Source organism: Zophobas morio, unplaced genomic scaffold (assembly GCF_036711695.1).
Source record: "Zophobas morio isolate AGI-343-1 ecotype UQ-CSIRO unplaced genomic scaffold, CSIRO_AGI_Zmor_V1 ptg000012l, whole genome shotgun sequence".
In the NCBI taxonomy this organism is placed as follows: Eukaryota; Metazoa; Arthropoda; class Insecta; order Coleoptera; family Tenebrionidae; genus Zophobas; species Zophobas morio.
The window spans coordinates 29,031,921-29,045,799 of record NW_026972117.1 but is presented as its reverse complement, the minus strand read 5'-3'; the positions used below and the strand labels follow the sequence as shown (position 1 = coordinate 29,045,799).

At 32.8% G+C, this 13,879-nt stretch overlaps 1 protein-coding gene across 1 annotated transcript in view; it reads left to right on the top strand.

Moving 5' to 3' along the window:
• The window catches only part of LOC135128154 (discoidin domain-containing receptor 2-like), a 74,414-nt gene that overhangs the window by 43,477 nt on the left and 17,058 nt on the right, over positions 1 to 13,879 (top strand). Inside the window, exons 3-4 of the mRNA XM_064055052.1 lie at positions 2,114 to 2,247; positions 8,454 to 8,559. Of these exons, the coding sequence (XP_063911122.1) occupies positions 2,172 to 2,247; positions 8,454 to 8,559 (182 nt within the window). The 5' untranslated portion in view covers positions 2,114 to 2,171. The remainder of the gene's footprint in view (positions 1 to 2,113; positions 2,248 to 8,453; positions 8,560 to 13,879) is intronic.

Here is a 13,879-nt window from a genome sequence, read left to right as displayed (position 1 = left end):
AATCTGTTTTATTTTTTAGTAATTTCACTCAGCAATCACTTTCATTTATTTATACTAATCCTGAAGTAAAAAGATTGACGTTGGCACGTTCACAGCAAATTATTTATATCTAATTGATTATCACTACCCCTTTTTATTGCAACCGGGAAAAAGTGGCCTACTCTTTACCCCGGTGCTACCTGTAGAATCTCCAAGTGTCAAACGCCCAGCTGCAACACAAGTAGTCAATTTCAGGCAATGTCTATCTAACACGTAAAAATCATCTGGTAAATGCAAGATAGTTTTAGGTAACCCGTCTGTATGTTTTTACAAATTTAGATTCTTTAAAAAAGAAAAAAAATGGTATTAGACACAAGCGTTTTTTAATCAACAGTTTTCAAGATATTTGCATTTTTATGTAAAAAATGTTCAAATTTAAAAATACAGCCCCACTATTTTAAAAATGGAAGGAAGTTGAAAATTTTGTATAAAGCTTGCTTTAATGTACAGATGTTTGAACTTGATGAAAATGACTAAAGCTCCAAATTGTCCGTTTTTTCATGTTTTTTTTTTATGTAGACACTAGTATTTCATAATATTTTCAAACTTGGCTTGAAGCAAGTTTTCTTTCGATACGAAGTTTGTTGAGGTTTTTCTAACAGTAATACCATAAATAAAATTATTAGGATAAACCGCAACAAATCTGATACCGAAAGCTCTCAAATTTAATTACCCTCTATAAATAAAGTTTGAACTGATGTTGCACAGAAAACCTTTTCTATCATTCGAGATCTTGGACACATTGTAAGTGGACGGAAGAACTAGATATTATTAGAAAAATATTTTAGCAACATATGCTCAGTTAATTCACCTCAAAAGAAAGTTTTTTTTATTAGGTACATAGATTACTTTACAATCATAGTATTGTAACTGATGTACCTATTTTGGACGAAAAGTGTACCTTATTGTGTAGATCCCAAATAACCCAGTGTTGATTTCTTTTCAAATATTTCTAAGAAACTAATTTTCCAGCAGCTGTGTGTTATTAATTAATGTTAATTAAAATTTATCTAAAAATAGGTATTATAATATTAAATGTGTAATAAAGTGGAATCTATTTGCATTTTCGTGCAAACATAATAGAAAAAATATGGACGATATAACAAAAAACAAAATTATAATTTTGCCAAACAACTGGTTGTAAACCTATACTTTTGTAATACGAATGTGATACCTATTACTTCGTTCGGCTTATCGTTTATACATTTAAAGGATTTTAACCTGACGTTAATTTACATTTATCCAAAAAAAAGCCAAAAAAACGAGCGAGTCCCGAATGACTAATCTGTTATTCGATCAGGTGTACATGTACGTAACTAAGCCGCTATAAGTACACATCACTGATCTGTTTTAAAATGAAACCACCCTGTAAAGGATTATGGTGCACTCGCAATAAGCGGATAAGTATAATCAATTAATATTTTATAAGTCGTCATTCAATAATTACTACTACTGGTCTATAGAAACCTATTTTATAAATTCTCTTTTTATTGATTTACCCTATAACACGTCATCTTCTTCAAGCGCTTATTTTTAAACGAGAAACATAATAATTTTAAAATTGTTTCACAAGTGCTGACGTGTTGACGTTTCACGTCCTCTATAATTTAATTTGAGCCTTTAGAAGCAAGAAATAAAAACGAACGTCATAATTTGCATTCACTTTGTTCGTAGGCAAATAGAAAAGGCGCTGTTAAACGAAGCGACTTTCTGGAACAATTGATTTAACCACCAGAAATGTTATTTCGTATTTCCCTAATCCTATTGGAGGTATTGCCTTACACCATTGACATGTTCCCTCTGTTCTCTGAGGTACTGGTTAATATTAATGAGGCGGAGGAGAAGCCGTATTAACTCTCAAAGAATAAGACGGCGGATTATTGGTGATTAGCGGCAGACATCTAAACTTCAGACCGTAACCAAACCGTAAGACGAAAGAAGATTGGATATTCGAAACCAAAAAGACTAATCGCTGGAAAATTTTACACGTCTCACTGATTCCTGTTTTAATTATTAATTCTATGTAAATATTCTCCTTCTAACGACTTAAAGTGTTGTTTTCTTTTTATTTCAGGTAACATGCCTTGAAGAACATTTTACTTACGAGGGTCGTCCTCGTCAAGTAGACAAGTATGAAGAGACTTCGTAAGCTACACTTCACGATCCTGCTTCTACTTCATGCTGGTCTTAACGAGGCAGTTGATCCATGTAGGTACCCGATATTGCCTTTGACTCCGAATTAATCAATTCGTTAAACACTTCAACTTTTAATTTCTCAATTTAACAGTATTTGCAGCTGCGAATGCAAGAAAGTATTTGGGTCGTATAAATAAAGTCAGATGGTGGAATTACACTATCGATTGCTTTATATTGACAAAGCACACGATATTTAAAAAATTAAGTTTTAATACGATATGAAAACTACTTGAACTGATATTTTTGTAACCGCGCGCATACGCTAAAACTAGAAGCGTTAGAGCAAGCCAACTAACCCAGATCCTTTGTTTTTTGAATTCCGAAACGACCTAGGGACACTTGAATGTATTTACGAGACACAAAATAATCAGAAATCGGGGCTATCAGGCTGAATTGCTAAAATTTGGTGAGAAAACTGTTTTTCAGTGCGAATGTGATGGTTGTCTCGGCGTTTCCGTCTCTAATAGAGAGGCTGAAACGTTAGTTAACATTTTCAGCGCTTGAACTCGAAGCGCGTTAAAGGAATCCATTTCGTGTGAATGTTACACTAATGTTTAAACTTTTAATTTGGATATTTATATTTTTGTTGTCACCATTCGCAAAATCTTTCGAGTCAAAATAATTTTTTTTATAGTTATTGATTGTGGCACCAGTGTAGAAAGCAATATTTTAGAGAAATAAAGTTAAGTTTTTGACAAGGTGCTAGCTGATTGATTGTCGTAGCAGTGCTAGCTTTTTGTGTACATGGAGTGCGCTGTAGATTTTTCTAAAACGGTATTCTCCATCTGTCTTGCCCAGAATAAGTGGAATGCAAGGGAAAAATGTTTTTTTTTTTCCAAACGTCAAAAAATCACTATTTTTTATTGTTTTTAGACAATAAAGTAGATTATTTTGTTGTAAATAATAAAAAGCGACAGTTGTCTAGGCAAAGAAACTACTTTTTGACTCTTCAAGTTTTCACTTCATAATAAAACAACAACATTGAATTATTTATTGGTATTTATATTAAACGTAGAGTTACTACAACTTTTGAAAATTAATCATTCTTATATTATCAATGGTGTTGGTGCTATTGGTAATGTTTTCTGTGGCAGATACACTGGTTGAACATTCTCTGTCAAAACGTAGTACTTTTTGAGGAGTCGTCTTCTTTTCTGCAATACCTGTCATCTTTTTAGTAGTGCTGTTAACTGTGGTGATGCTGGCAATATAGGCCAGTGCCGAAACCTTTGAAAATGGTAAAAAGTGAAAAAAAATTAGAACAGAATGATACCCATTGGAAAAGGAAGAAAATATAACAAAAATAAAAGGAAAAATAATCTACGGGCGATCCGAGGTCGGGAAGTGAAAGAGGGTGAGCTTTTAAAGGTTGAAAACGGTTTATCACGATTTCCGGCAAAACTACAAGTCCTATCGCAAAAAGTTAAATGGCAAAGTTGTAGGTAATGAAAAGGTCTACACCTTGTATTTACACTTTCTTTACATAACCTCAAAATTTATGCGAAAAATGCAAATAACCGAGTTTTTGGTTTTTTATTTTTATCTCTCATAAAAAAATTTTTTTTTGGTGAAATTTGGTGAAAACTTACCTATTTATGTCCCAAACTCATTGTAATTTTTTGATTCAAAATATTTATTTTTTCGCCTTATTTTGATTTAATATCGAAAAACCACCCTAATTTTCAATCGAAAATTCTCACGTCAAAATATTTGCTTTTTTAAAAAGATCGGTGTGCTTTTTGTTCGCTGAAATCTGTACTTTCTGATGGTGTAAAAAAATTATACATTACAATGGCAAATTTTCACAGGAAATGCAAAAAAAACGAAGAAACTCGAATTCAAAAAGTTGTTTCTTAATTATTATGTAAAATTTGGAGCTATTTATTAAAATTTATACGTTAATTACTCGAAAAACGTAAGATTCCATGTTACATTAATAAATTAAAAAATTACAAATCGAAATATACTACTGTAATTAACAACCAAATAAGTTAACAAACTTAATACTTTATAAGACATCTACAATATTTTGTTAAAATTGTAGGATAATTTTTAAATGATATGCATAGGTGCCTATTTAATTCTATTTTAAGAATCAGAAGAATGAACATCGTTTATAAAAATACACGTGCAGGCTGAGTTCCTTGAAGAGAATCGTGACGAATTGACTTATTTAAAAGAAACTTTTGGAATCTACAGTCACAAGGATTTTCCTGTAAACAAGCAGAAGAAGATGCTGGTGGTGACATAATTAAGATCTCGATAGAAACTGCCAAAGATACAAATAAAACTGTCATAGTTGTGAGTCAAGATATTGATCTTTTGGTCCTTTTGAAGCAATTGAAGAAAAACATCGTAATCTTTGCCTAGTCTTCTGATATACAGGGTGTTATTGAAAGGCACGTACAACAAAATTGACAGTTATTCGCGAAGTCTAAGAAGTCTGAAAAACTTATTTTGTATTATCAAAATTATAAAGGGAAAATTGACCCTTATCCAACCTTTTTAGATGCTACTGAAGGATACATACAAATAGGTAAAATTAATTTATTTTAGTAAATCCTAGCAACTGTAACAATAAAACTTTTGTCAATACTAAATGTTGCTATAGAAATGAAAGTTGTTTTTTTATCAGAGGCGTACAACGAATTTGGACATAAATTTTAATAATTTTTATCTCTAAAAGGAGAACACTTTTACCTGAACTTTTTTTTACTTTTAGCACCCATACTTCAAGACAAATTGCCGATTTCATTTTGTACGTACCTTTCAATAACACGCTGTATAAAATTCTCGTGTCACAGTATGTGTAACCAAACTCACCCGAAACGGCTTGACTGATTTTTATGAAATTTTGTGTCTATGTCCGGTAGGTCTGACAATAGGTCGTAAACTATTTTTTATACCCCTAGGTGACCCAATTTTTTTTGGGTGGGCCACCCCACAGCCATCTTGCAATAGGGTTGCAAGATGGCTGTTGAATATAATCATTGTCGTACGATAAATTTTTATGTATAATTTATAATTTAATTTAATTATAATTTATTTATTTATTTTAATTTAATTTTTTATTTAACTACTAAAATATTCACTAGAAATAATTTATATGGCAAAACAACGTTTGCTGGGTCTGCTAGTTAGACGATAAAAATTTGTCAAATTTGGCCAATATTTTTTATAAAAAACATGCAAACAAAGAAGATATCGCAAAAAATGGATTACTCGGCTGGCAGTCGGCGACTGGTCGGCTAAACAGCCGATCGGTCGGCTTTTTTTTATTAAAATTAAAATAGTATATAAAACAATTAATTAAACCCGGTTTATAGAACCTCAATTAAATATTTAATTGCGATTTAATTTTTAACCCCGCGTTAAAGTACCATGTGACCGACTCTACACCAATCAGACGTCGCTAATGGCCTTGTTAAATGCGCAATCAACTTAATCTCAGTTAAAATATTGTATAAACTGGCCCTAAATTGTGTTATTATTATATTATTTATTTTTGCACTGAGTTACAAAAAAAAATAAATGTTAAAATAATCCAAACAAATTTAACACAATTTTTGGAAAACAAAGGAACTTTAGTTATCCCTTTTATTAGAATCATAAAACAAATTTCTAAGGTAGTCAGAGAAATAGAAAAAAACACACTGTCTGTCGCATTTATAAACCGGTTTTAGCAAAGCCGAACAGTCGGCCGACTAGTCGATTTTTACTGGCCGAACAATCGGCTAGTCGGTTAGTCGGCCAGACCTACAGTCGGTACATCTCTACAATTAATCAAATATATTTATAAATGTATAAATGACAATATAACCCTGAATCAATTAAGATTTCGAAAATTAATTGGCATCTTTCATATTGACAAATCTCCCACCAACAGAAGGCGTTTGTTTTATGGATTTTCAATTTTTGGTTTATCAATGCAACATGGAATCTTACTTTTTTCGAGTAATTAAAGTATAAATTTTAATAAATATCTCAAAATTTTACATGATTAAAAAAAAATTCGAATTCGAGGTTTTTCGTTTTTTTCGATTTCCTGTGACAATTTGCCATAGTAATGTATACTTTTCTTTACACCATCAGAAACTAGAGATTTCAACGAACTAAAAGCACACGGATTTTTTAAAAAAGGCAAACATTTTGACGTGAGAATTTTCGATTGAAAATTAGGGTGGTTTTTCGATATTAAATCAATAAGGGGGAAAATAAATATTTTTAATCAAAAAAATTACAGTGAGTTTGGGACATAAATAGGTAAGTTTTCACCAAATTTCGTGAAAAAAAAAATTTTTTGTGGGAGATAAAAAGAAAAAACCAAAAATTCGGTTATTTGCATTTTTCGCATAAATTTTGAGGTTAAGCCAAAAATGTCTAAATACAAAAGTTGTAGATCCTTTTATTACCTAGAACTTTGCCATTTAACTTTTTTCGATAGGACTTGTAGTTTTGCCGTTAATCGTGATAAACCGTTTTCTACCCTTAAAAGCTCACCCTCTTCCACTTCCCGACCTCAGATCGTCCGTAAATTATTTTTCCTTTTATTTTTGTTATATTTTCTTTCTTTTGCAATGGGTATCATTATGTTCTAAATTTTTTTGTTCTCAAAAATTATCGGCACTGGCCTAATAGGTTCATCCAGGCGTAATATTTTCTTGGCAGTCTCGTTTTTGTTGTAAATTGATTCTTCAGTATACCCCTCAGGCACACAGGTGCTTTTCCAACCCCCGTGTCTCTCGAGTGAAGTTATCTCACCAAGAGTGATGCGGAAGTCCTTCACAAGCAGTGCCCGGTGTATTGGTTAACATTTGCAAGCTTTAAATATTTTGATACTTCTTCTGCGGCACTACCAATTTGGTGATTGCCAACCATAATTCTGTAACATTTGACTTTGATATTTTACGAAAAAAGGACATTCATTGAAATTTTTTGAACGAAGAGCTGCGTATTTTCTATAAATACGTAAATAAAGTTCTCCCAAAACAGTGAACGCTCTGGCTTTGTTTGCTTTTGTATTAGCAATTTTCACCAGTAGAGCAGTCAGAGATCTTCGATATCATTAACTTTTAAATGCACCAGTTCATCACATCTACTCCCAAGGTTATAACCTACAATATTTGTCACGAATATTATTATTGCGTTTTCTCATATTTATGTTCATACATAGAGAGTACGATAATAATTGTCAGTTTTTACATCAAGGTCCGATATACCAAAAGGATATTTCGTATTCTCTTTTTGAGGTAGAGGACATTTTTTTTTTAATATTTGATAAAAGCCATTTTATGTGTGGCCCCTACGTGAGCTGCTGAAACAAAACATCTAACCGCGCAGCGTTCGTCAGCATATTTGTGTGCACGGAATGCAGTGTAAATTTTTCTAAAATGATCTTATCTATCTGTCTTGCTCAGAGTAAGTAGAGTTATTGGCATGGTACGGAAAAAATATGTTATCCTCTGAAACTTTTAAATAAAACGTCGTCTTCCACAAATTGAGCTATGAATTAATATGCTCCAAGATATCTTTTTCTCATGTTCTCCGTTAATTATTGTTATTGCTATTTTTACGAACTTACCATATAGGTTATACTTCATATACGTTCCTTTTCGCACGAGGTTTAATGGCAACACTGACGCTTTTGTATTCATGCGAAAGGAATTCTTTGTGCCTTTCGCACGAATAGAGCGAAATATCAATGTCAGTTCACCGAAGAGTTGGAAACAGTTCGGAACCTTATGCAATTGTTAATTAATAGCATAATTAACTGACTAATTGTAATGACTAATTAAAATTAATGTATATAGTTATACCATATTTTTTGATATAAATACTTTCGTTGTATGTGCATCAAAAGATATACTCACATTTTAAAGCCAAGTCTTTGATTTGCTTTATTTGTACGACCCGAACAGTAGTTGGTGCGATCTCAATCTAACTTTAAGCTCACCTGTGGCTTTATGTTGGCTAATGCACCAGAGCTTTCGTTAGCATGTGAACTTTTATTCGATTTTTTGCGACTTATTTTATGTTTGTCTCATTTGCAAGAAAGTGATCGAATATATTTGAAGCTAAAAAGTCGATAAAACCGGAATAATTAAATCTGAAGGCACGGAAAGTTCAAACATAAAGTAGGTTTTTTATTGACGTGACCTGACCTTTTCAAGAGTTTAGCTACATACAGTTCTCATGATTGTGTCCGTTTTTTCCTGCAGCACAATGTATCGCTCCACTGGGAATGGAAAATGGGGCAATCAAAGACGACGACATAACCGCGAGCTCCTCATTCGATAGCGGTAATGTGGGTCCTCATCACGGCCGGTGAGTTGATATTTATGCTAATCGAATAAGCTAACCGTGAATGCACTCTCGCAATCCTTCATGTTTCTAAATTGAATGGTCCCGAAAGAAATTCATAGAATTGGCCAACCGACCTAAAGAGCACGCTCCGTTTCTGACATTGACAGATGGCGGAAGGCGTTAGACGCAAACAGACGGAATATGAAAATTTGAAAGCACCCTCCAGGTCTGTTGCTCCACTCAATCTTCTCCTCGGCGAATTCTGTCAGGTTTATGAGAATTTAAAACCCTTGCCGTGCGCCCGGATCAATAACTATACTGGCCTAGGTGTTCCGTCTAGTTTGTAGGCCTCATCTACTCTGCTAATTGGTGTAACTGAAGCTGCTACTGAAGCAACGCAAAAAAGTATATGCATACACAACTGGGTCTTAATGCAGTGCATACGTTTTTTTCGACCTGGAGATCGAAATTTTTTCATCATAATATCCCGATACATAAACGCCAATATAAATCCTTATAGATGACATTTTTTATAAAGAGATTTAATAGTTTCATAATTACGAAGTAATATTAAACACAGAAATAAGGATATCGCAGCATATTTTATTATTAATAGCGCATTATGCTAAACAAGACATCGCCGTTGGGTAAAAGTTACGGTTTAATTTTAGTTACAACACTACATTAATATTGGTTTTTCAGCAATACCATAGTAGCTATAGTGCCGATGAGATAATTTCAGGTAATCTGAAGTAAATTTCACTTTTCGGATTAATTTAGAAATTAGTGATTGTACAGCAAAAGCATAATTATCTATTTTTTTTTACGTTTTTATGTTACACTGTTAACTCAGAAACCAATAATACCGTGATTATTTAAATTAGTGAAGGCTGTGGCCGTTAAATTGACAGATTTTAATTGCCTTTGATACATTCAGCTGGGTTGGTGTTTGAAACGTTAAATTTTTTGAAAATAAAAGTGCAAAATGGTTTTCTCTGTGGAACATAAAACACTAGTTTTTCTAGTTTTCAACAAAAGCTAACCTTCATTTGTAAATTGATTTATGTCAGTATGCAACCAACATTACACATCTGTTTGTTTAATTGCATAATCTGAAAAGTATCCGAAACCGAGAAGACATACCTTGAAAATCGCACAGCATTCAATGTAAATAATTAATGAACACACATTACAGTAGGATACCTATAAAGTATTTTCCACTGCAATCTCAATTAACAATGTAGAACCTGCATCCGCGAATATTATTAACATATCTCCGCGCTGTTAATGGACCTCCACCTGAAAATCGTTTTTCTCGTGGATTCGCGACTGTTGTTTTGCCATGTATATACTTACAGCATTTCATGTGGAACACCCATTTCTCATGGATTCGCGTGGGTCCCCGAATTTAATCGCCTTGGTCTAACTAATAAAAGCTTACCACTGAAATGAATGAACGTAACTAGATTACCGCAGTTTTTTCGCTGATTTAAATTATTATGAATATATTAAACAAATACTAAAATCGTAGATAAAATGTTGTTCATTGCAGATGAGCTGACGTATGATTATGACATTTGGAACGTAAATAACCATATAGGTTTCAGACATTTATTTCCGTACGAAATTCAACACACATAGCATCTTTTGTTGTTCTTTTACAAACGTATCCAATAATATTAAGTATAATCAAGCAGATACGAGTATATACATTATAGTTTGTAAAATATTATTAATTTGCTCCAAAGGAACCTTCAACTTGGTTGTCTACTCAATCCATTTCTTGTTGAATATCGTTTTTTTACATCGTGAGCCTTTTTATAGAGATGATTGATAGCTATTTATTAAGGAACCGTTTGAGCATTTTATTTCAGTAGAACTACCCCAAAAATCAATTTTTGGGCCCATTGTTTCCTAATTTGCATCCAGCTGATCTCCGTCGCCTTGCAAGTCGGCGATAATGATTCTTTTGCACCAGCGTCAAATATTTTTCACTGAGTTGCTTTTAATTTATTTTATTTTATTTTATTTGAGTGGTGAATACAAGTAGTAAGGTGTGTACCCAAACAGAAACTTCTGTGGAAACATACGTTACCATATTCATACTTAATACAAAAAGGGAATAAATGTTTAAAGCGGTTGCAAAATAGTCTAACCATTTCGTTTAGATTTCCAATTTACTTCATTTTCATTACATTTTCTATAGTCGCAGTTAGAACTGCCATGCTCTCTCCTTTAAGGGTTCAAACAGATTATTCGAATGATGGCGTTACTAATCATTGGCTGTAGAAAAAAATTAGAAATATCTTTACTTCTAAGAAGAAAATACTTGTGTTTAAGGAAGATCTTGAAGCTTAGTAAATAAGTAAACCATCTAGTTCGGAAATGGTATAACTATCGGAGTCTATACTAATGGACCATTAGCGAAATTTGAAACTCGTTGACAATGGTTTTTTTTAAACGTTTTTCCGTTCCAAAAGCAAAATTTGCGTACCCTGTTTCTACATTTTACTAGGTATATCTCTTTCAGTCCACTTTCATTGGTATAGCGACAACCCTATTTCCAGTGATGGTGTTCTCCATATGTTTTTGGTTCTGCCAATTATAATAACCTTTTTGCTCGTACCAATGAGGCAAATCTTTCCATGGAACTGAACCTGGAGTACAAAGTAATTTTTTTTTGTTAAGCAAATGTAATAAATATAAAGTTTCATCTGTCTCCTGTTTCGGTTTTTACGGTGAAATCTGTAACTACAAACGTGGCAGTGGCTACATTTTTTTCGCGACTTTCATTCAATCTAAAGTTTCGAAACTTCTTACATTTTGCTATGTACTCAAACCTTTTCGCCTGGATAAACGCCCATAGAGGCATTTTAAATAATGAAAGACTCTAAATTACAGCCGGTACCACGAAACTCCACCAACTTTTCTCTCGAAACGAGTTTACATCTGGTGAAACTGGAGACAATGTTTTCCCTACACCTTACAATCGAATCTGCTTCTGTCTGTCCTCCAAGTTTACTTATACGCAAAAGTCACCAACAGAATTCTGTTGGTACTAACGTAAATGGGTAACACGCTAACAGAGCCCACTATACCCGTCGACTTGATATAATCCCCTACTCGTGGGATTCCTGCGACCGTCAGCCGCTTATTTTTTTATTGTAACCGGAATGTAACCCGAATGATTTCCACACCACTTTACTCAACTGACTCCCCAGTATTGGTATACATTGGGCTTTCTCCGAAGAAGAGTAATCTTTATATTTGTATTTGTGCAACGTAGTTTTTTAACGCGTTCCCGTAAGGATCTGGTTTATCTTCCTTTGCTTTTTTTTTGTCTGCCCGTGGTAAGCTTTTGTTGTATTGTATACTTGAACTAACCCTCAACAACTTCTCAGGAGAAGGGAAGAAGGTTAAAATTTATCGGACGAGTTTATTTGGTCATGGCTGTAAAGGAATATCTGTTCAAAAAATGGGTCTAAAATTATTGAGACAGAACTTCCCTCACCCTAAAGTACAGTCCAACAAATCCAGCTTCTTTAAAAAAATATAATATTTGATTATGCAAAGCTTAATTTAGTTTATTAATACCAGTGTAAGAGAAAAAGTGGCCCATGTGGTGATCCAACACGCACTCTTCGCATTTTTAATATACCTAACCCTACATATAGATGCCTAAGGTAAACAATCAATTCATGAACCACACAATTGAAGGAATATGTTATTTTATAAAATTTGAATAGTATTTACGATGCAAAAATTTAGAGGTGACGTCAGCAAATTGTTAGTGGGGATGATCTGAAAAATTTTGGTTAGCGTTTTAATATCTGCACGACGTTCCCTAAATACGTGTAAAATTTTTTAACAATCGCTTCGGTCATTTCGGAAATTACATACGGAAAGAGGAAACCAATTTTTTGTTACTCTAAGGGTCATGAAACATCGAGAAAACATGAAGTAGCTATTCGCCAGATTAATGTTATTACAAGCTTATTATCTTATACTCGGGAAGTAAAAAAGCATAGAAAATTAAATGATGGACACATCAACATATAGTGTTCATTTTTTCTTAGGAACATAAAAACGGTCTAAACAGTTGAAAAATATTGTTACCTTTTAAGATTGGATTCGGCGGTAAATGATGATCTTACCCAAAACAGATTGAAATAAGGTCTATACGACTGACGTTGTGAAATATAAAAGGAAATATTATTTTCGCCTTCAAATTTGCTTTGTTATTCTGAATTTTAAAATTCTTGTTCCAATCGCGTTTGTCGTATACTTCAAAGATTTGAAACAACTGATGGAAAATGTGTTTTTCTTTTATGTATTACATTATGCCTGCAGTCAAACAATGTATTTGCCTTCAAAAATGACCAGTCCAACACAAGTCCAGAATTAGACGAAATATTCTACATTAATATTACATTTATTCCATTAAGTTCGTAATTTAAGAAATATGCTCCCATTCTTGTAAAATTCGCTTCTTCCCAAACAATGATAAATACTAATTGAGTTAAAATTTCTCATCGAGCAGTTAACGTTGGTATTCAAAGAATTAAATTTATTCACCCTATTGTCCCCATTTAATCTCACCGAATGCAACATACCAAACACAGATTTGTGAGGTCAACTCGTTTCTGTGGGTCTTACCCTTTAGAAACAACTTCTTTGTCTCAGGTGCCATAATGCTTCAGCATTTTAATTGTCAAACTAGTCCTTTGTAACAAGTTCTAAAACATAATTTATGTGGTTTGACTGCTAACTTTAATAAAGCAATGTAGTCGTTACCTGGATTGTTCACCATTTCTGACTATTCCAAGAATTTCAATATCCATTAATGTTATAATCAATCATTATACCTTTATGCTGAGAAGAGAATAGTTCCTATCCAACTGTTTGATAACTTTAACGCTAATTTAGTCTAATAAGTTTTCCAGTATTCATAGGTTCTATGAACTATGTATGAATAGATACAATATTTAATAGAAGCAAGGATTGAAGGGAATATTAATATAAAAGATTTGTTTTTATTGTTAAGAACATTATTTAATATGTATTAAGAGGTTTTTGACATGAACATAACAAAATATTGATCACAGTACACCTCATTGTTTGTCAAATATTTTTTACCCCATCATCATTTTAACTAATTAGTTAATTAATTAATGAAGCTATAAATCGCACGATAAACTCTTTTGTCACCTAACACCCCAATTTCACATAATTTACATAAAAAAATTAGCACAGACATACATACTGAAAAAATTACAAATCTTAGATTAATACAGCATATGATCGAGAAAAAAAAAAAGAAGGATCTAGTACGTCATGAAAT